Source organism: Mobula hypostoma, chromosome 23 (assembly GCF_963921235.1).
Source record: "Mobula hypostoma chromosome 23, sMobHyp1.1, whole genome shotgun sequence".
Taxonomy (NCBI): Eukaryota; Metazoa; Chordata; class Chondrichthyes; order Myliobatiformes; family Myliobatidae; genus Mobula; species Mobula hypostoma.
Window position 1 is genome coordinate 20,157,648 of NC_086119.1, and position 24,094 is coordinate 20,181,741.

Genomic DNA, 24,094 nt, shown 5'->3' on the forward strand with positions numbered 1-24,094 from the left:
ACTTGCCTTTCTCCCCCCTTTTGATTGATAATGATAAGAGAACTCCAATTTGGGAAATGCTATCAGAGAAACTTTGGCAGGGTGCTACAATTTTCTGTAAATGTCAAAAGAGGAAGTTACAATACATCAATATTGATGCATGGCATTGAAGAAACAATTATTAATGCTGTGCTCAGCCAGGCAAATGGTGGAAACAAGATGGGACTGAATTGCAGTCTGGAACGTACCCAGCTTCTGACCTGTGCTTGTAGTTGCAATTGTTGTGCTGCTGGTTCCATTTAGTTCTGCTTAATATGATTGCCAGAATGTTGATTATGAGACTTTTAAGTGTTAAGAAGAAGTGGTTAGATTATCTCTTGTTAAAAGTGGTCATTGCTGGATACTTGTGTGACTATTACTTAACACCTACAAGCCAATGACACTATATTTTCTAGACTTTTATTACCTTATTATCGTGACAAGCTTGGTTTTACCATAAAACCAGGACGAACCAAGAGCGTCAGACCAGTTATGCTCACAGATCTCAATTTTGCAGATGACATAGTCCTGCTCTCTGACCAGATGGAGGAAGCACAGCAGCTATTGACAAAAGTGGAAATTGAGTGCAATAAACTTGGACTTCACGTAAATGCTAAAAAGACAGAGTACATGGCGTTTAACTGCGACGAAGACCATAAAGACTGTAAAGAATGATTACATTAAGAAAGTCTTTGACTGCAAGTACCTCAGATCAAGAATGATGAGTTTGGAGAAGGACAGAAAGATATGGAAGGTGCTGGCATGGAGGGCTATGAACGACATGAAGGAAATCTGGAAGTTGAACCTGACCAGAGGGCTTAAAAAAGAGAATTTTCATAGCAGTCATAGAGTCCATTCTCACATACGGATGCGAGAGGTGGACACTCACCAAGACTATGCGAAAGTCTCTAGATGGTTGCTATACACGAATGCTCTGGGTGGCTCTTGACGTGAGTTGGCAACAGCACTTGACGAACGTTGAGCTCTATAACGACCTACCGATGCTCACCACTAAAATTGAGGCGAGAAGACTGCAACTAGCGGGGCACTGTTTACGCCACCCCAAGCTACCTGCCAGCCTAGTCATCATATGGGAGCCCAAGCATGAGAGGCTGAACCCTGGGCACCCTCCCAAGACTATGGTCAACATGCACCTAGAAGACACTGGCACGGCTAATGTAGATGAACTGAACACGCTGATGAGGGCGAAGGAGAAGTGGAGAGTCCGTCATCGTGCCCGACGCCGGCCCCCTAGGCCTGAGTCGACGTAGTAGTAGTCGTGCATATCATCTTCAACTGACAATAGAGGGAGCTCCATTGATGATAACTTGGATTAAAATATCAAGATCTGACTAAACGATTATGGATGCTTTGTATATTTAAAAACTCATGCCCCTTTGAATTTTGAATTTGGAATTTGATCGTATCTGAATGCCATCAATTATAGATCTCAGCTGATGGATACTAGAATCACTAAGATTTTTAGGAATCAATGTTAGTATTTTCTGGCTAGCATAAGAGCCATCTGCCCATGAAGCCAAGACATAAAACTCCACAGGTTTGCTGAATTGTGTGATTGATTGTTTTTAAAGATTGTATTCACAAAATAGATTTCCCATTAATAAAGAAGACTTGGTGGAATTTAGAGGGTAACAGCTGCTGTTCCTCAGTCTGATCATCACCGTTGATGACTTTAGATCATCTGAAGCTCAGTTAACCATGTAAACTTCAATGTGGTACTTGTTATTCTGCCTAGTTCTACCAACCTGCACATGGACCATAGTCCTCCATACCCCCTGCCATCCATGTATTTATCCAAACTTCTCTTAAAAATTAATATAGATAGGTACTTGGTTAGCATAGAAGCAGTGGGTCAGTGGGCCTATTTTATGCTGTACAAATCTTGACTTTGAGTTAAAAGCCTTCTGAACACTAACTGTAAGGCCATAAGACAAAGCAGAATTAGGCCCATTGTGTCTTCTCTGCTATTCCATCATGGCTGGTTTATTATAAACACCTTATATATTACAAATTCAGAAAGCCCTCGGATTTAACAAACCTGATTTCCCTTTCTTCCACTTCTTTTTTTATTTTAAGTGTCCTGGTCTATAATAGGTCTAATATTTCCCCGCTGTTGATGTCAGGATGTCTGGCCTATGGTTTCCCTTGTTTCACTTCCTCCTTTCCTAAATAGTGGATGAGAATCTTTCTTAGCTCTATGGAAATTTTGGACACTGGTAACCAATGCAGCTACTGTTTCCATAACTGCCTTTTCAAAACATTTAGGTCCATCAACTTTCATTCCCATTTAACTTCTACATTTTTATAAGTAATTTCTTTCATCTTCTCAGTTACACTTGCCTTCCTTGTTTTCCATTATTTGAGATTTTTGTGTCATTTACCCTTTAAATTCCACCAAGTCTTCTTCATTAATGGGAAATCTATTTTGTGAATACAATCTTTAAAAACAATCAATCACACAATTCAGCAAACCTGTGGAGTTTTATGTCTTGGCTTCATGGGCAGATGGCTCTTATGCTAGCACAGTATTTGTTTGGTTTCACTGCCATTTCCTTACTCCCTAATATAATTTCTCATTTCCCTTTCTATAAACAATTGTAACTTCTACAGTTCCTCTTTGTTTCTCACTAGATTACTCTCATATTTGCCTTTCCTTATCAACTTTTTTAGTCCATGTTTGCTGAATTATGAAACTTACTCTATTTTCAAGCTTGCTGTTCTTTAGGAATGCATTAAATCTTCTCCTTCTATCATATTCTATTTTGAATTTGTTAACTGAGTGTAGACAATCTTTCTGTTTGCATTTTAGTGCATGAAAGTGATCTATTTTGCTTTTTTATTGTAAGCCATGGCTTTTTACAGTAAGACCTTTTAATGTAGTTTCCCAATATGCCATTTGCATCTTGTGCATAATCCTTTGCAACTTGCTTATTTTAGTTATAAGACTGTGATTTCAGATTGAAAACAATCTTTACATAAAATTCTTTGATTACTTTTTCTGTTGGCTGTTTGTTATAAAATTATCAATTATCTGTTTAACTTTGCACAGTACTTGATCTAAAATATCTGGCCTAGTTTCTCAATATATTTATCTGGTAAAGTGTTTCATATATACTTCATCCTCTCCATTTTTACATTTGGTTTTGTTTATATACTACTAAAACTCTTGTGCTCTGTCTGTTTGTGACCTCCAGTTAGTGCAAATGGTGCATTACAGCGGCACTTTCTTTGGCTAAATCGAATTAAAATGCGCTAACTTACAGAATGCAGGCAAAGTTCAGGGTTATATATTCGTATAAAATTGCTCATTTGCCAAAAATCAACAGGCTGGCTTTCACCCGAGAGCCAATCGGCCATCATGGAAATTGGGACGCGACAGCCGGACGCATGCGCACGGCCAGCCTCAGCAGCGACACCTACCAGAGCAAAAGGGCAGGGCAGCACTTTTTGAGGGGTCACATTCTACTAATCACCATCAGCATGTGCAGGATTGGGACTGGTCTAACTGTCACCCCTCAATAAGAGATAATTACATTTTATTGTAATGACATACTTGAGACACCCATAAAACCCGTTGCTGCAGTCAGAGGACAGCGGTAACTATATCACATCCATTTAGGAGAGCGCCAACCACATCATCAAGAATCATCAGCATCCTTTGGTGTTAGTGCTTCGTATCTTCTATCCAGCATTGGGGTTAAAAAAAAAATGGTTGGCCTAATTATGTCGCGTGGAAAGGGAAGGGGGACATTATGGACAAGAGATGACGCCAGATGTCATCGGAAAGCGGGAAGGAGAGGGAGAGAACAAGAATCGGATGAGGCCAGGGCCGCACAACTCCAGGATCAAAGAGTCAGGACAAAAAAAAGGATGAGAGAAGAAGAGACAGAGGAGGAGAGGCATGCACATCTCTAGGATCAGAGACAAACAACAAACAGCAGAAGAGGTGAAGAGATGGGGGATGAAAAGGCTGCACGTCTCCAGAATGACAACAAGAGGCACAAGGGTGGCAGGTAAGCCAGAAATGATGCCATCAAAAGTGTCCGTCCTTAAATGAGGAGCAGCTATATTTGGTTTGCTACGTGTCGTTCTTTAATAAACAGGTTTTCTACTTCAGTTTCCAAAGCAAAGCGATACCAATAGCATTCAGGAAAATTTAATGTTCATTCTGGTCACATCAGACTGCACTACCCTTCTCTCAAAGGGTGCCCCAACGGGTCACCCTGTTGTCTAGTTTGTAAGTTAAAGGCCGCCATGATTGGTGCACTATCCTTTGTTGCATGCAGTTCTAGTTTCCTGATTTCAAAGTCAAAGTAAATTTGTTATCAAAGTAGACATATGACACCTGTGACGAGAATACACATAGATGAGATGTTAGCTGTCCTGTGTGATCAGCAGTTGGTCTGCCACCTGTCTTCAAGAGGAGATAAGGATCACAATGAAACAGCATCTGGAGATGTGTAATGAAGGGACGGGAGAGAGAGAGCTGTCTGGAGCGGCTCCCCCTTTGAACCCTGAACTGCTTGAAGTGATGGACAGGCGATACCCCAGCAGGGGGATAAAAAGGGACAGGTTCGCTAAGGCAGACACACGACACCCGAGGTAACGAGACCCTGGAAGCGGTGCGCCTCTCACGAGTCGGTGGGAAGTACCGGACAACGCACAGGGTGGAAAGGTACGATCAGCGGGAACCCAGTGTGTGTCCACCCTTGCTTGGGTGCCGGGTTCACTGCAGAGGATCGACCGCATCTGGAGGAGGGGTCACAGTCAGTGACCTCAGGTGACATCACCAAGGACCTGCCCAAAAGCTGCTTGTGAGCAATTATCGCCGGTCTGTGAGTGGAAGCCGTTTCTGAATGATCAGTCGTTCCCGTTCTCTCTCTCTCTCTCTCTCTCTCTCTCCCCCCACGTTGTCCATCGCCATGGCAACGATTACTGCGAACTGAACTAAATTGGACTGAACTTTTGTGTCACTTTGAAATTTGGTTATTTACCCCTAGTTAACGATAGAGCTTGATTGATGCTGTTATCTTTACTGTGTTGCTTGTTTCTTTAATAAAACTTTCTTAGTTCTAGTAATCCAGACTCCAACTGAGTGATCCATTTCTGCTGGTTTGGCAACCCAGTTACGGCACACCATTAACAACCTGAGGTTTGTTTTCTTGCAGGCATACTCAGTAAATCCAAGAATCATAATAAAATCAAAGAAAAATTGAAACCAATGTACAAAAGACACCAGACTATGCAAATACAAGAAGAAAGAAATAAAAACAATAAGCAATAAGTATTGAGAACATGAGATAAAGAATCCTTGAAAGGAGTCCATAGGTTGTAGGAACAGTTCATTGATAGGGCAATTGAATTTGAATGAAGTTATCCCCATTGGTTCAAGAGCCTAGTGGTTGAGGGCTAATAACTGTTCCTGAACCAGGTTGTGTTGGACCTAAGATTCCATGTACCTAAGTACTAATGAGAAGAGAGCATGGCCTGGATAGTGGAGGTCCTTGATGGATGCTGCTTTCTGGTGATAGTGCTTGTAAATGTGCTCAGTGGTGCGGAGGGTTTTGCCTGTGATGGACTAGGTTGTATCCACCACTTGGTATAAACCTCTCTTTTTGGCCATTGGTGTTTCCATACCAGGCAATGATATAGTCAGACAGGATACTTTCTACTCTGCATCAATAGAAGTTTGTCAAAGTTTTAGCTAACCCGCTGAATCTAGGCAGGTTTCTAAGAAAGTAAAGGTACTATTATGCCTTGTTTTATGATGGCACTTAAACGCTGGTCCTAGGAAAGATCCTCGGATATGATAACACTAAGGAATTTAGAGTTACTGACCCCCTCCACCTCTGATCCCCTAACGAGGACCAGCTTAGGCTTCCTCCTGTAGTTTATAATCAGCTCTGTGTTTTGCGGACATTGAATAACAGGTTGTTGTGTCACCACTCAATCAGATTTTCAATCTCCCTCATATGCCAATTTGTCACCACCTTCGATTTGGCCAACAACAGGGTTGTTGTCAGCCAACTTAAATAAGGCATTAGAATCAAAATCGGGTGTAGTATCTCAGGCGTATGTCATGAAATTGGTTTTGGCCACACAGTCCAAAGGTATAAAGCGAGAAGAGATGAGGACTAAGCACGCAGTCTTGTGCTGATGGTGATTGTGGAGGAGATGCTGTTGCCAATCTGTACTGATAGGGATCTGCAAGTGAGGATATCAAGGATCTATTTGCATAGGAAGGTATCAAGGTCTGGGATTTGAAGCTTAGTGATTCGTTTTGAGTGCGTGGCAATGTTGAATGCTGGGATGTAGTCAATGAAGACCAGCCTGATGTATGCATCTATTATCCAGATGTTCCAGAGATGAGAGAAGTGTTAATGAAATGGCATCTGCTGTTGACCTGTTGTGATAGTAGGCAAATTGGAACAGAACCAGATCACTCCTCAGGCACAAATTATGCTTCATGATTGACCTTTCAAAACACTCCACAGTGGATGTATGTGCTTCTGGACATAGTTTATTTAGATTTAATCTTTATTTGTATTTATATCATGCCTATGTTACCACATTGAGCAGAGGCCTGTAAGCAATCCCACCAACATTTTCTAATCCTGATTTTTTTGTAGCCTTTGACAAAACTGATTCTGCTTGTTTTTATTTTAATTGATATAGCTCAAGTTTGAAAGAGTTTATTCAGTCTGGCTTAAAATTAGTTTTGTGCTCTTGTCCCACTCCTCCAGACAATCTCTCTGAAATGTTAAAAGTGATTTTCTCACAATTATAATTTTCTCTGTCTATCAGAAGACATTTTGTAGTCAATGTGAGCCTTGTACTGTGTTTTGTAAAATATGTGCATCATCTGTAAGCTTTAAGATAATTTCTTTTAGTATTTAATTGAACTTGAATTATTCTTTACTCATTGGCAATGATTTAGTATTTGTGGTGAATTATTCTAAATCGGTTATGAGAACAATAAATATCCTGGACTTGAATTGACATCAGTTATAAAATTTTAGATTTGATCATTTGTGTTAAACCTTTAATAATCATACAAAGAATTGCAGATCTCAGAATTTAAATTATAAAGGAAAACAGAAATGCTAACTACTTGTCTGAGACTAAAGATATTTTTTAAAGTATAACAATGAAGCCATGAAGAGCATTGTGTCACATGTTGTGCCGTACAAATGGCAGGATCAGCAGAGTTGGCATTCTACTGTGAGCAAAGCTTGCGCTTACTGATGACATTGTGGAGTCATTTGCCAAACAATAAAGCCAAACACAAGCAAAGTCACTGAGGAAGCCAAAGAATAATCCCCTCAGCTGTCTTTCTCCTTGTGCCATGTGACTTTATATCATTCTAGTAGCTCACTTTTTGAGCCAGATCAACAGATGTATGGAGAACTGCATATTGGGATAGCAGCAGTTGTTCTTAAACAACAGTGTCCTTTTGTAGAAAGCCATGCTGCGAAAAGATACAACAGTGTGACATCATCCTACTCCAGGAACATTCCTTTACTGTTCTTGGTTTTTACTCTAAGACTTCTCCTCCCCCATCGTTCCAAATCCAGACTATGATTATATTGTCCATTGTTCAGCAAAAAGTCTTGAAGTATTTTCAGTTGTTTTTATTATTATTAGAAGCGGTGGGTGCAACTCATAATCATCATCTTATAAACATTTTGTGCTACAGTGTGGTCAAGTTCAGTGAAAATGTATTAAGTTATCATTTTTCAACATCAAAATAGCTTTCTGGAATATGGTTTAATTATTATTTTTTATGTGCACAGATACTATTTTAATCATTCATGTTTTGCAATATTTTCAATGGTGTATTTAAACACATTGCTTTGTACAACCATTTAATTTTCTGTGTTTGAATTATAGTGGTTCGAGATAATGCAGATTTAGATAATATGATTTGGGTAAATGCCTATTAAGTTCTCTTTAAGAAAGGATATGCCCAAATCCAGTATATTCCAGCATGATGTTTTCTAATTTTTAATGGGGAGAAGTCAAGAAACACTTGCCTCATGTGGTTCAGCAAAGCTGTTTAAGTTACAGAGAAGTTGATCCAGTGAACTCTATTCAAAGGAGCTAGTTACTTTGAATTAACTGGAAAGGCTGGAGTCCACTCAAGTGGTTAACTGTTATTGATGCAGAATTAAGTTGTATGGTTTGGGGTAAGTCAGATAAAACATAACTGTTGGGAACATCATAGTTGTTAATAACCTGGAAAAGGAAAGGAAAGTTGATTGAACTAGTCCAGTGATTCTTGAATAAATTACATGCATGAATGAAGCATGAGGTGAAGTTGGCATCACTGTGAAGTGCCTTTGTGGCCAGAGAGACTTCCAGGATATAGTATGTGCTCGTGTTATCTTTCAAAATTTTATTGACCAGTTTTCAACTGGTACGAATTGGGGAAATGGAACTCTGTTTAATGCTTATTTAGATTTTTAAGGGATTTGATAGGTAAGATTGGCACTGTAGACTGTAAATAATCAATTCATCAGAATGCTAGCAATGAAGAAACATTGCACAGCTGTTGTATTGGAAAGTGTTTTATTGCTTTGGCTGTGGACCAAAGGGACCCGGACAAAGACGTGCTTGCATTGTGGGTGGGGTGCAGAGTGGGGTTAGATGGGCTTTTTGAAGCAGGAGAGCTCTGAAGGTAATTGAATTTGTTAAAGAGCATGTTCTTCGGTGTTTTGGTGCATAAAACCAGTGAAGCTTCTAAAGGATGGTTAGGAGCCACCGTGTCTAAATCAAACAATAGATTTTCATTTATACAGCACCTTTCATGATTGCAAGACAAAAGAGTGCTAATTTACATCCAAATGAGCACTTTTGAAATATACTCACTGCTATAATGTAGGAAATATAGCTGCCAAATTGTGTGCAACAAGAATCCACAAACATTACCATGAAAATAATCAGGAAATCTCTTTTAATAATGGCAGTTGAAGGCTTTATAGAGAGGCCACTGTACAAGATCAGAAAAAGATACAGAAAGCTCCAGCCAGCTCCGTGGATACCGGCTTCCCCAGCTTCCAGGACATCTTCAAAAGGCAATGCCTCAAAAAGGCAGCATCCGTGATTAAGGACCTCCATCATTCAGGACATGCCCTCTTCTCATTGCTACCATCAAGGAATCAGAATCAGGTTTAATATCACCAGCATATATCGTGAAGTTTGCGGCAGCAGTACCATGTGTGCGATAAAATATAGAAAAAGAAACTGTGTGTGTGTGTGTGTGTGTGTGTGTATATATACACACACAAGGCCTTGGTGAGACCACACCTGGAGTATTGTGTACAGTTTTGGTCCCCTAATCTGAGGAAAGACATTCTTGCCATAGAAGGAGTACAAGGAAGGTTCACCAGATTGATTCCTGGGTTGGCAGGACTTTCATATGATGAAAGACTGGATCGACTAGGCTTATACTCGCTGGAATTTAGAAGATTGAAGGGGGATTGTATTGAAACGTATAAAATTCTAAAGGGATTGGACAGGCTAGATGTAGGAAGATTGTTCCCGATATTGGGGAAGTCCAGAAAGAGGGGTCACAATTTAAGGATAAAGGGGAAGCCTTTTAGGACCGAGATGAGGAAAAACTTCTTCACACAAAGAGTGGTGAATCTGTGGATTTCTCTGCCACAGGAAACAGTTGAGGCCAGTTCATTGGCTATATTTGAGAGGGAGTTAGATATGGCCCTTGTTGCTAAAAGGATCGGGGTTATGGGGAGAAGGCAGGTACAGGGTTCTGAGTTGGATGGTCAGCCATGATCATATTGAATGGTGATGCAGGCGCGAAGGGCCAAATGGCCTACTCCTGCACCTATTTTCTATGTTTCTATGTGTTTACTTATATACACACACACACACACACACACACACACCCCCTAAATAGACATTTTTTTTAAAGAAGAAGTGAGGTTGTATTCATGGATTCAATGTCCATTTAGAAATTTAATTGCAGAAGGAAAGAAGCCGTTCCTCAAGCACTGAATGTGTGCCTTTAGGGTTTTGTACCTCCTTCATAACTGTAGCAATGAAAAGAGGACATGTCCTGGGTGGTGGGGGTCCTTAATGATGGGCACTGCCTTCCTGAGATGCCATTTCTTGAAGATGTCTTGGATACTAGGGAGACAAGTACCCAAGATGGAGCTGACTAGTTTTACAACTTTCTGTACTTACATCGATCTTGCGCAGTAGCACCCCCCTCCCCCGCATACCAGACAGTGATGCAGCCAGTCAGAATGCTCTCCATAGTACACATGTAGAAGTTTTCGACTGTCTTAGGTGACAAACCAAATCTCCTCAAGCTCCTAATGAAATATATCTGTCTTGCCTTCATTATAGCTGCGTTAATATGTTGCAACCAGGTTAGGTCCTCAGAGGAATTAACACCCAAGAACTTGAATTTGCTTTCTTTCTCCTCTTCCGATCCCTTTATGAGGATTGGTTTGTGTTCATTTTTGAAGTCCACAATCAGCTGTTTTGTCTTGATAACGTTGAGTGCAAGAAGATACAGGAGCCTGAAAGCACACACTTACCATTTTAGAAGCAGCTTCTTCTCCACCGCTATCAGATGTCTAAATGGATAATGAACCTATGTACACTGCATCACTTTTTTCTTTTTTTGCTCTTTTTGCACTACTCAATTAAAAAAAAACGTATCTTATTGTAATTTATAGTTTAAAAAAATTTATGTACTGCAATGTACAACATTTCTCAATGTATGCCAGTGATATTAAACCTGATTCTGATTCAATTCTTGGGTATAACACCTCTACTTAGTTTTTTCCCCAGTTACTTTATAAAGTAGAAAGGACTATCTTGTCTCGAAGTCATTATTTCTGAAAAAGAAACACTCTTTTAGAAATCGATTAGAGTGCTATCTATTTTTTGTAACAAGATTGCAGGCATAGAACTTGAATCTACAGCTTTCTGATCCAGGAGAGAATGACCCCAGTTGAACCACAACTGACCCAAATTAGTGTAGAATCTGATGGCATTATTTCTTGTTATGCAAGGAAATGTTGTATGTACTTGAGTGAATCAATTTGTTAGTGATTCACTTAGTTAATTTGTTTGTGAAATAAAGCAGGTTAATATTTTGACTTGTTTCATCCTCTTGATTTTTCAACGAACCAGAAGAAATTGTATTTGATTCAAGTACATAGTATTGAAATTGCATATAGAGTTCAACTTTGCTGTAGGAAGATGCTGCTGTGGAAGTAGAAATTGGGTAGTGTGAGGCAGCTTTCATCAAAATAAATCACCCAGATTGTTTATAGCAACAATAGATGCTGTTGTGCATTGGTATGGGTGTTTAAGGAAGGGTGACAGCTGTAGAACTGAGTCAGATCAATCTTTACTGTTGCATAAGATATACTGGACAAGGTGCAAACTAGGAATTTCCTTTCAAATGGAACAATGTCATATTATTTTGTCTCCAGTACCTTTCCTATTTGCATGCAGGAAAGGCAAAATAGTTGGGATTTGGAAGAAATGTTACTATAGCAGATAAATTAACCTCTCTTGATTGATCTTAGCCTGCGTAACTGCCCACCATATGTGCAAGATTGCCTTCAATCCAGAAGTTGTTGTTCAAATTTAAACAGAAATTTAAAAGGATTTGTGTATCCACAGCATTAAAGATATTTTTGAAATAAAAAAAATGAATTTAAACAAGCCGAGACTCTTATACAGAGTATAAAATTAATTAAGTGGATTAAGGATTTATCCCCATTTTTATGCCAAAGGTATTGATCTTCAATTTCCTCTATAGACCAAAGACTGCCATGAGATCCTTAGTGCATTAATTCAGGCTCTACAATGGGAAGATTTTGTCTGGTGGACAGAGGAAAAATTTCAAAAAACTGCTCAAAGTGGAGAAAAAACATTCAGAATGTCTTTGAAAACACACAGAAACTGAGCACAAATGATGGATGGTCAACACAATGCTATGAGCTACTTTGTTCAGCAACTCATAGAATATAGAAACCTACAGCACATTACAGGCCCTTTGGTCCACAATGTTGTGCCGACTATGTAACCTACTCTTAAAAATTGCCTAGAATTTCCCTAGCACTTAGCCCTCTATTTTTCTAAACTCAATGTACCCGTCTAAGAGGCTGTCAAAAGACCCTATTGTATCTGCTTGCACTGCTGCCGCCAGCAGCATCACTGGAAGAGCCTATGGTCCTCATTGGACTTATCAGTCGCCCCAGAACCAATGAAAGTGGAGTCAAATCATCTTTGATTTCAAGGGTCTGCCTGAGAAGAGCAAACTTTATTGATAATTTGTGGCAGTTTTTAATATTCCATTCTCCATTTATATTGACTTGGGAAACTATCTGGCAACAGCTATGAGGGCATTATTTGGAATGAGTCTAAACACGGTAAGATCTGTAAAATTGGGTTCTATCTCCTGCAGAGAATAAAGTTAAGTGTTCCACTCTATCTAATCAAAGAAACTTAAACTAAATTGCCAGAATATATGGACAGAAGCACTGTCCTTCAGGCTTGTACAGAAATCCAAAGCTAGACTACAAAATTGAATAAGATAAAACTTATTATGTGTGACGTAGCAAGAGTGTAACTATCCCTGAAGGTCATGGCAATTTGAAAGAAAAAAGATCTGGAGAAAGGCAAGAAATGCTTGACTGACCAAATGATTTGCTTCCTTTGTTCACAAAATGTATAACCCAATGTTACAAAATATCAGTGTTGTCGAGCCATTTGAGAATATTATTTATATTTAAAATTTCGGTTTATAATTTTACTAAGTCATGCAAGATATTTGGATTACTCCAATACTGTGTAATATCTAGTTGATTACATTCTGTGATAACAGGTAAATTCATATTATTTGTGAAGACAGCTTCATCTGTTGTGTTTTTCAACATGAGTGTAACAGTGCTATTTGTGCTGCTGTCTGATGTATTTTCATCTAAAGAAAATACTCCTTGAAGCTCATTTCTGAACTTGGTAACCATGTAGCCTTTTGTGGCATTGTTCTGTACTTAGTCGGAAAATATCATTACAATCAATTTGTTTTCGAACAGATCTGCTTAAATACCACCAAAATGTTTGATTCAGATATGTTTGGGGAGTCTGGCAAAGTTGGTGTGTGGTTGGATCTTATTAAGTATTGTAATTTTTGTATAATTTATAGGGGAAGAAATTATTTAGTTTGCCTCTATTTAGTCCTTATTAATTTCTCTTAACTTGTTAAAATGAATATTTAATCATGAATACATTTTCTTTCACAGCTGTCTGTGTTAAAGAGGGCCCATTCATGCCGATGCAGCAAGAATTAAGACAACGTGAACCCAGATAGTTAGACGGCTAAGCACACAGTAGGATGCCGTCAACCAATCGAGCAGGAAGTCTAAAAGACCCAGAAATAGCAGAGCTATTTTACAGAGAAGATCCTGAAAAGTTGTTTGTGGATTTGCGAGAAATTGGCCATGGCAGCTTTGGAGCAGTTTATTTTGTGAGTATGCAATTTGTTCATTCTTCTGTGTCATATCAGTGGATGTTTTGATTTTGATTAATTAAATGATGACCTTTATGTTCTTAGAGACCAGACCAGATCATGATTTTCTGTGACTTGAAACCATGTTATCTACCAATGCGTTGAGAAATGCAAATTTAAAAAAAAGTAATTTTGTGCTGACTTATTAACCTTTCTCCCCACACATTCTGTGGAAGCATATTTTATTCCTTTTCTGAAAATTTGTAGGTACTTCCAAGTCCCTCAGGTCGGCTGACTTAGAGCTTCTGGCTGTCCCGCGATCTAAATTTAAGTTTGGGGGTGATCGCGCTTTGCTTTTGTAGCCCCTAGACTGTGGAACAGCATTACCCTCCCTGTCAGATCTCTCCCCTCTCTAACATGCTGGTAGAGAGAGTTTTATTTGGGTTTTTAGCGCTGGAAATAGTTACATTCTGACATGTCTCATTAGCGGGGCAGCAGTACGGTCGCATTGTTTATTCCAGGGACCAGCTGATTGCATTTATGCCGGCCAGTTTAGCGAGCAAAGTGGCGGACACCCCTGCTGAAATCTGGAGGAAAACACACAGAGGATGCAGAGGGGGATCACAAAGGTGAGGAAAGAGGACCGGGTCAAGACAACAGAGACTTATGGAGAAGAGGAGTTTGGTGGGTAATAAGATGGACGAGTTGACGGCGCTAGCCAGGCGTCAGAGAACATTTCGGGAGTGCAGTGTTATGTGTTTTACTGGGGCTGCACGAGGACATACCTGATCAAAACTTTTCCATGGATGGCTTCCAGACCGTTCGGGCTGACCGGAAGTGCACTGAGAGCGGTAAGCTAAAGGAGTTAGGGGCTTACTGTTCTGGTTAACAATGGATGGTGCAATCCTGGTCATATTACGATCGAGGAACGTGTTTGTAGACCAGATATTGAACTTCTTGCTGTTGGACTCCGGCCATATTCCACAGAGATACAACACTGGGCGTCACGGGAGGTTGTTCCTGCCTGTGGCCATCGAACTTTGCAGCTCCTCCCGTGGAGAATCAGACACCCTGAGCCAATGGGCTGGTCCTGGACTTACTTCCATCTGGCATAGTTTGCATATTGTTGTTTGATTGTTTGTGGTTTTTGTATTGCTATATTTATGCTCTATTCTTGGTTGGTGTGGCTGTAACAAAACCCAACTTCCCTCGGGATCGGTAAAGTATATCTATCTATCTGCCCCCTCCATTGACTTTTTTAAGTCCAGACTGAAAACTTACCTTTATTCACTAGCATTTGAATCTTCCTGATGTGGTTGATTTTTGGCTTATGCCTAGGCTCATGTGTTGTTTATTTTGTGCCTATAAGCTGTGTGCCTTGTTGTTTATATCTGTGTTTCTTGTATTTGTGATTTTAACTATCTGTTATGGTTTGTACAGCACTTTGGTCAACATGGGTTGTTTTTAAATGTACTTCATAAATAAATTTGACGACTTGAGTATTCTGTGAACTCTGTACAGGTAAAGTTCTGTAAGCTGAATTGGCTGTGATGTAGTGATCAACACTTGTATTTTTTGATTTCATTTTGGTCATTACAGGCAAGTGCAGCATTCATTGTCCATCTCCAATTGGTCTGGAGAAGATGAAGAGCTACTAGTTTGAAAGAGTGATATTCTTCTGAAACTGTTAGTCGGGAGTTTGATGCTTTCGACCTAGTATTGAAGAAGAATTTGTAATACATTTCAAAGTTAGATTTGTATGAAACACATAGATGTGGTTGTTGTTATATCCCTGCTACCTTGTAGACTTGGTTGATAAAACATTTCAAGTTTGGAAGGAGTTGGAGTAACCTGGTTAGTTGCTATTGTAATGTATAAATGTTGTGTATTGCAGCCAGATTTCTCTGCTAGTGAAAGGAGATGATTGTTTAGATTGATGGCATATTAATCTAGAATGCTGTTCTAACCTGGATGGTAATGAGCTCTTTTAGTTTGTTGGGGCCACATTTGTCGATGCATGTGAAGCCCGCTCCTGGTGTGCCTTGGAGACAATGGAAAACCTTTAGGGTGTTGGGATACAAGACATTTGGTGCAGTATACCTAGTCAGTGATGTGCTTTTATAGTCACATTATTTTTGTGTTTGGTACAGGCAAGTTTCTGGTTGTTGGTGACCTCTAGAACATTGAAAAGATGGAACTTGACAAAGGTAATGTAGGTGGCTAGAATCTCTGTAGTACAGTTAGAGATAGCTACTTGGCACTTCTGTGGTATGGCTGTTATTTGTAACATCTCTGAATATTCAGTTACCTACATATCAGAATATTCCTTGCGTTTTCCACCATTGAGTGCTTCTTCAGCTGAATACTTGTGAATGGAGCTGAACATTATGCAGACATCAAAGAATATTCCCACCTCTGACCTTGCGATAGAAAGAGGGTCATTGTTGTTGAAGACTAGACCCAGCCCTGAGAAATTTCTTCAACTGATGCTTTGAGATTTGTGAAACTGATTTCCAACAAATGTAACCACTCTTCTTTATGCAAGGGATGATTCCCCAATGATACATCTCTACCTTCTTGCCCATGATTTTTACTAGAACTTTGATACTATGCTTGGTCATGCCTGAGCTTTTTGTCCATCTTTGGACCAAGCTGGTAATGTAGTTTGGAGCTGTCTGTCCCTGGTAAAACCCAAGTTGGGCATCAGTTAAGAGGTTTTTGACGATTTTAAGTGCTACTTGACAACCCAGTTGATGGCACCCTCCATCACTTTGCTGATAAGACCATTAGATACAGGAGCAGAATTATGCCATTTAGCCTTTCGAGTCTGCTCTGTCATTTTGTCATAGCTGATCCATTTTCCCTTCAACCCCAATGTCTGCTTTTGCCCCGTATCCCTTCATGCCCTGACTAACCAAAAATCTTATCAACTTATGCCTTAAATATATTTGATGACTTGACTTCCACAGCCCCCTGTGGCAACGAATTCCGCAGATTCACCACTCTCTGGCTGAAGGAGTTATTCGTCATCTCTGTTTTCAAAGGATTCTGAGGTGGTATCCCCTGGTCTTAGACTTCCCCCACCATAGGAAATGTCCTCTTCACATGCACTCTTATCGAGGCCTTTCAACATTCGGTAGGTTTTAATGAAGTCCCCCCTCATTCTTCTGAATTCCAGTGAGTGGAGGCCCAGAGCTTTCAAACATACCTCATATGACAAGCCTTTCAAACCTGGAATCATCTTAGTGAACCTCCTTTGAACCCTCTTCAATGTCAGCACATCCTTTCTTGGATAAGCAGCCCAAAACTGCTCACAATACTCCGAAGTGAGACCACACCACTGCTTTATAAAGCCTCAACAATACATCCTTGTTTTTATATTCTAGTCCTCTGAAGAGGAATGCTAACATCGTATTTCCCTTTCTCACCACTGACTTAACCTGCAAATTAACCTTTAAGGAATGCTGTATGAGGACTCCCAAGTCCCTTTGCACCTCAGGTTTTTGAATTTTCTCTCCATTTTAGAAAATAGTCAACCCTTTCATTTCTTCTACCAAAGTGAATGACCATGCACTTCCTGACACTGTGTTCCATCTGCCACTTCTTTGCCCATTCTCCTAATCTAAGTCTTTCTGTAGCCTTTCTGCTTTCTCAAAACTACCTGTCCCCCCTCCTGTCTTTGTATCATCCACAAACTTGGCCACAAAGTCATCAATTCCGTCATGCAAATCATTGATTATATAACTTAAAAAGAAGCAATTCCAATTTAGACCCCTGTGGAACACCACTAGTCACCATCAGCCAACCAAAAAAAGCTCCTTTATTCCCACTCTTTGCCTCCTAATCATCCAATGCTCTATCCATTCTAGAATCTGTTCTGTGATACCATGGGCTCTTGTTAAGGAACCTCATGTGGTACCTTGTCAAAGGCCTTCTGAAAACCTAAGCACACACATCCACAGATTCTGTATACAGCTTTCCCCCGCCATCCAAAGGTAGAGCATTCCTTTGAAACAGTTCGTAAGCCAGAATGTCATAAAGCAAAGAAGCAATTATCATTTATTTATATGGGAAAAATTTGTGAGCTTTCGCAGACCCAAAAAATAACCTACCAAATCATGCCAAATAACACATAAAACCTAAAATAACAGTAACATATAGTAAGAGCAGGAATGATATGATAAATACACAGCCTATATAAAGTAGAAATACTTTTCCACAATCATTGCTGCACTGTTCACCATAGCGAAAATCTCACTCAAGTGCTGTCGGCAAAAACACAGCGCAAGCGCTCTCGGTAGATGCACGGTGCAAGTGCTCTCGGCAGAAATACTCTGTCCAATAATCTTTAAGCTATGAAGCTGCCAAATCATACCAAATAACGCATAAAAATACGCAGCCTATATAAAGTAGTATAAATAATGTATGTACAGTGTAGTATCACTTACTGGAATTGGGAAGACATCGAGCACACTGATGATAGTGTGTTAAGCTGAGTCATCGGAGGTTGGGGTGATGCAGTGGTCCCCAACCTCTGGGCAGTGAACCGATACCGATCCGCGGAAAATGCAGTGGTAGCTGGGACGCACCCAGCACATCTTTAAGAAAAAAGCCGAAATAAACAAGCTAATTAACTAGGTGCCGCCTGGCACGTAAATGTCGGCCCAGATCAGAGGCAACACAATCGGCAATCGGGAAGATGCTGGAATCAATTATAAAAGATGAAATAGCGGCATATTTGGATAGCAGTGGCAGGATAGGTCCAAGTCAGCATGGATTTACGAAGGGGAAATCATGCTTGACTAATCTTCTGGAATTTTTTGAGAATGTAACTATGAAAATGGACATGGGAAAGCCAGTGGATGTAGTGTACCTGGACTTTCAGAAAGCCTTTGATAGGGTCCCACATAGGAGATTAGTGGGCAAAATTAGAGCAAATGGTATTGGGGGTAGGGGACTGACATGTAGAAAATTGGTTGGCAGACAGGAAACAAAGAGTAGGGATTAATGGGTCCTTTTCAGAATGGCAGGCAGTGACTAGTGGGGTACCGCAAGGCTCGGTGCTGGGACCGCAGCTATTTACAATATACATTAATGATTTAGATGAAGGGATTAAAAGTAACATTAGCAAATTTGCAGATGACACAAAGCTGGGTGGCAGTATGAAATGTGAGGAAGATGTTATGAGAATGCAGGACAGGCTGGGTGAGTGGGCAGATGCATGGCAGATGCAGTTTAATGTGGATAAATGTGAGGTTATCCACTTTGGTGGCAAGAACATGAAGGCAGATTACTATCTGAATGGTGTCAAGATAGGAAAAGGGGAAGTACAACGAGATCTAGGTGTCCTTGTTCATCAGTCACTGAAAGTAAGCATGCAGGTACAGCAGGCAGTGAAGAAAGCTAATGGCATGTTGGCCTTCATAACAAGGGGAGTTGAGTATAGGAGCAAAGAGGTCCTTCTGCAGTTGTACGGGGCCCTGGTGAGACCACAGCTGGAGTATTGTGTACAGTTTTGGTCTCCAAATTTGAGGAAGGACATTCTAGCTATTAAGGGAGTGCAGCGTAGGTTTATGAGGTTAATTCCTGGGATGGCGGGACTGTCATATGTTGAAAGATAGGAGCGACTGGGGTTGCATACACTGGAATTTAGAAGGATGAGAGGGGGTCTGATTGAAACATATAAGATTATTAAGGGATTGGACACGCTAGAGGCAGGAAACATGTTCCTGATGTTGGGGGAGACCAGAGCCAGAGGCCACAGTTTAAGTATAAGGTGTAGACAATTTAGAACGGAGCTGAGGAAAAACTTTTTCACACAGAGGGTTGTGGTTCTGTGGAATGCTCTGCCTCAGAAGGCAGTGGAGGCCAATTCTCTGGATTCTTTCAAGAAAGAATTAGATAGAGCTCTTAAAGATAGCGGAGTGAAGGGATATGGGGAGAAGGCAGGAAAAGGGTAGTGATTGTGGATGATCAGCCATGATCACAGTGAATAGTGGTGCTGGCTTGAAGGGCTGAATGGCCTACTCCTGCACCTATTGTCTATTGGGCCGGGTGGCACCTAATTAATTAGCTTGTTTATTTCGGCTTTTTTCTTAAAGATGTGCTGGTTGCGTCCCGGCTACCGCTGCATTTTCGGCGGGAATGTATCGGTCTGCAGCCCAGGGGTTGGGGTGGTGGGACACTGGGGTGTTATCTCATCGTTGTCTGTTTCCATCAGGGCAGGCAGGTCATTTTCTTCATGTTCAGTTCCTGGATGACTTCAGTTTCGGTCCGTTCGCTACTGCATTCGGTTTCAATTGTTATCCTTTCCTTTTCTAGTTGCATCAGCCCTTCATCTATCAGTTCTTAGTCATGAGATGCCAAAACCTCTTCAACATCATCTTCGTCAACTTCCACAAGCCAAACTCACTTTGTCCTTACTTCGTTCACCATGATCGAAATGCTTAATTATGTCTAGTTTTACGCTAAGTGTAACACCCTTACGAACTCTTTTAGGCTTTTCCGATACCTTAGAACTCATCTTGCTAATGGATGCTCACAGGCACGTGTTTAAGCAGTGCCGGCTAGAATGCAGTTCCGGAGGAGGAGCTTGGCTGCTCGGGGCGTGCGCTGCCTTTTTTCTTAACAGTGAAAACACCTTCTGTTAGCAAAAACAGGTAACTAATGTAGGTCTTTCGTAACAGCAAGGTTTCGTAAAGCGTACGTTTGAAAAGTGGGGGACACCTGTATCCTGCTTGTTAGTTCTTCAAAGAATTCCAACAGATTTGTCAGGCAAGATTTTCCTTTACGAAACCATGCTGACTACAGCTGATTTTTATCATGTGCCTACAAGTATCTCGAAACCACATTCTTAACAAGCGACTCCAGCATCTTCCCGACCACTGAGGTCAGACTAACTGGTCTATAATTTCCTTTCTTCTGTTTCTATCCCTTTTTCTTGAAGAGTGAAGTGACATTTGCAATTTTCCAGTCCTCCAGAACTGTGCCAGAATCTATTGATCATTACTGATGCCTCCACAATCTCTTCAGTTACCTCTTTCAGAACTCTGGGGTGTAAACCATCTGGTCCAGGTGACTCATCTACCTTCAGACCTTTCAGTTCCCCATGAACCTTCTTCCTAGTAATGGTAGCTTCACACACTTCTGCCCTCTGACACGCTGAAACTTCTAGCATACTGCTCGTGTCTTCCACAGTGAAGGCTGATGCAAAATACTTAGTTTGTCTGCCATTTTCTTGTCCCCCATTACTACTACTCCAGCATCATTTTCCAACAGTCCGATCTACTCTCACCTCTCTTTTATACTTTATATATCTGAAGAAACTTTTGGTATCCTCTTTAATATTATGGGCTAGCTTACCTTTGTATTCCAGTTTTTCCTTCTTTATGACATTTTTGAAGTTCACAACTACAGATGAGCTCGGCTGTCTGCACCACTCTCTGCAGAAGCCTGCTATTAAGGGAGGTGCAGGCAGTGATGCAGCCAGTCAGGATGCTCTCATTTGTGCTCCTGTAGACTTCATTGACCGTCTGAGGTGAGATCTTCCTTCTCCAGTTTGCTGTTTAATTGTGTACCACAATTCACAACTAGATGTCAAGGGTTGCAGTACTGAGCTTTTCTTTTGGTTCTGGAATTGCTGAGGACTGGTATTTCATGCTGCTTTTTCTGTTTGGTATATGTGTCCTCAGTTGCAGCTTCAACACAATGGCACATTCTCCACAATACATGAATCTACGTGTACAGCTATGTCATGTTGTTTGACTAACCTGTGGGATGGCACCCACAGTTTAGGTACGAAACCCCAGATGATTGTGAGATGCACTTTCCTTTTTTTTGTGTGTGCCTGTGTGCGTGTGAGTCTCTGCGTCTGCGTGTCTGTGCGTGAGTCCGTGAGGATGAATTTTTCATGGCTTTTTTTTTCACAAGGCGCGGAGAGAGAGTGTGGCGCGCCACTCCTCACACAGCCATTTTTCACAGTCATGTTGTGATCTCAACACTCAACCTGGCACGGATGGAAAGCGTACTGAGGGGCAGACCCGACTCGTTTCGACCTCGAGAACCTCCGCTCCCGGGTCTGACGCCGATGTCGTTGCGCTACCAGCCGGCCCAATGACATGCACTTTCCAAGATTGACAATTTGGAGTGACTTTACCTGTACAAATTTGGTGGCTAGATTGATGAAGGGTATCTTTCCAATTGTATCAAATTTCCCTTTCAAAGTAATAGTCCTGCAACGACTTAGTGCCTTGCCTGGCTATTTGAATAGGCACTTAAGAGTCAACTATTTTGCTGTGACCTGAAGCTGCATTTATGACAAACCTGGTCAGGGTGATGGGTTTTTACTCCTGAAATGAACTAGATAGCATTTTGCCGCAACCATTCCCTTAGTTGTTATTACTAAGAATAGTTGTTCTGTAATTTGTGTACACTATTGGATAATTTGTATGTTGCCAGTGTTTAACTGTATTGGAACAGCTTGGATTTAGTCTTGGCTGAATGGGGAACCTTGCTTCAGCACCATAACCAGAATTTCATAGGGTTCCATCTTTCTTTGCTGTATCCATTACCTTTGGCCATTTCTTGGTTTCAGTTAAAGTGGATTAATTTTTTTTCCCTGGCTTTTGGAATGGTTTGTTCCCAGGAAGGGATCCAAACACCTTTACCACTTGGTTCTCCTTTTGCTCACACCTTAAGCTTTTATTTTTCTCACATGTATTATTCTCTGCCATTACTGAACATAGAAGCATTCAGGAAACTATCTCCTGAGCTATCAGTGATGATACGTTTGGCAAAACCTCAAACCCTTTGGCTAACAAGTAAATTTCAGAAATACTTGGCTTTCTCTGTAACATGTACTTCCATTATTTAACATGCATGCGATACTGTATCGTGTTTTTATTGGGTTAGCATCTTGTTTTTAAATACAGTTGGTGCTATCTCTGGAATACTTTTCTACAGTTCATAGATTGTTCCCTTCAGTGAACCTATAGATATTTATGAAGAGGAATCTTGCAGAGTCTTATAAACATGAGAAAATTCAGTAGATGCTAGAAATTCAAAACAACACACACAGAATGCTGGAGGAACTTAGCAGGTCAGGCGGCAACTATGGAAATGAATGAATAGTTGGCGTTTCAGGCCGAGACCCTTCAGGACAGTAGAGTTTCATGTAAAAAGTATGTCATCATGTATGTAAGCATCAGATACAGAAAGTTCCTTGTTAAGTGTTGAATAAGAAAAGCATCCTTGGTCAAAGTGCCTGTGTCTTAGGATTACAGTGATGTTAGAACTTAGAAGAATTTTAGTAGTGTTTAAGGTCACCTTAGGATATAATTATGGTTTTCTGTCATGGTAGTGATAGAGTGAGGGATGTGCCATTCTGTGAGGTTTATAGATTGTAGAGGTATTTTGTTAGTGTCTGCTGTTGCTGATGACTCACAACACCTTGTGGATGCTAGCCTACAACATCTTCTGTATGCCCAATTTTGAACAGCAAGGCCACTTGATCTGTGATATTTAACATTGTACAAAAGAATGAAATGTAATATGATCTCCAGATAACTGGCTGGTCAGTTCTACTAATATTCTTGTAGGCACTAATTTATTGCAACAGATAAGTTAGTGAGGTACAAACAACAGGAATTCTGCAGATGCTGGAAATTCAAGCAACATACATCAAAGTTGCTGGTGAACGCAGCAGGCCAAGCAGCATCTATAGGAAGAGGCGCAGTCGACGTTTCAGGCCGAGACCCTTCGTCAGGACTAACTGAAGGAAGAGTGAGTAAGGGATTTGAAAGCTGGAGGGGGAGGGGGAGATGCAAAATGATAGGAGAAGACAGGAGGGGGAGGGATAGAGCCGAGAGCTGGACAGGTGATAGGCAAAAGGGGATACGAGAGGATCATGGGACAGGAGGTCCGGGAAGAAAGACAAGGAGAGGGGGTGACCCAGAGGATGGGCAAGAGGTATATTCAGAGGGACAGAGGGAGAAAAAGGAGAGTGAGAGAAAGAATGTGTGCATAAAAATGAGTAACAGATGGGGTACGAGGGGGAGGTGGGGCCTTAGCGGAAGTTAGAGAAGTCGATGTTCATGCCATCAGGTTGGAGGCTACCCAGACGGAATATAAGGTGTTGTTCCTCCAACCTGAGTGTGGCTTCATCTTTACAGTAGAGGAGGCCGTGGATAGACATGTCAGAATGGGAATGGGATGTGGAATTAAAATGTGTGGCCACTGGGAGATCCTGCTTTCTCTGGCGGACAGAGCGTAGATGTTCAGCAAAGCGGTCTCCCAGTCTGCGTCGGGTCTCACCAATATATAAAAGGCCACATCGGGAGCACCGGACGCAGTATATCACCCCAGTCGACTCACAGGTGAAGTGATGCCTCACCTGGAAGGACTGTTTGGGGCCCTGAATGGTGGTAAGGGAGGAAGTGTAAGGGCATGTGTAGCACTTGTTCCGCTTACACGGATAAGTGCCAGGAGGGAGATCAGTGGGGAGGGATGGGGGGGACGAATGGACAAGGGAGTTGTGTAGGGAGCGATCCCTGCGGAATGCAGAGA

The 24,094-nt window shown here is 41.0% G+C and overlaps 1 protein-coding gene across 4 annotated transcripts in view; it reads left to right on the forward strand.

The window, feature by feature from the left end:
• The window catches only part of taok1a (TAO kinase 1a), a 168,514-nt gene that overhangs the window by 74,783 nt on the left and 69,637 nt on the right, over positions 1-24,094 (forward strand). For all 4 annotated transcript variants that reach the window (XM_063031540.1, XM_063031541.1, XM_063031543.1 and 1 more), the window contains exon 2: positions 13,326-13,549. In XM_063031540.1, the coding sequence (XP_062887610.1) occupies positions 13,418-13,549 (132 nt within the window). In that variant the 5' untranslated portion in view covers positions 13,326-13,417. The remainder of the gene's footprint in view (positions 1-13,325; positions 13,550-24,094) is intronic.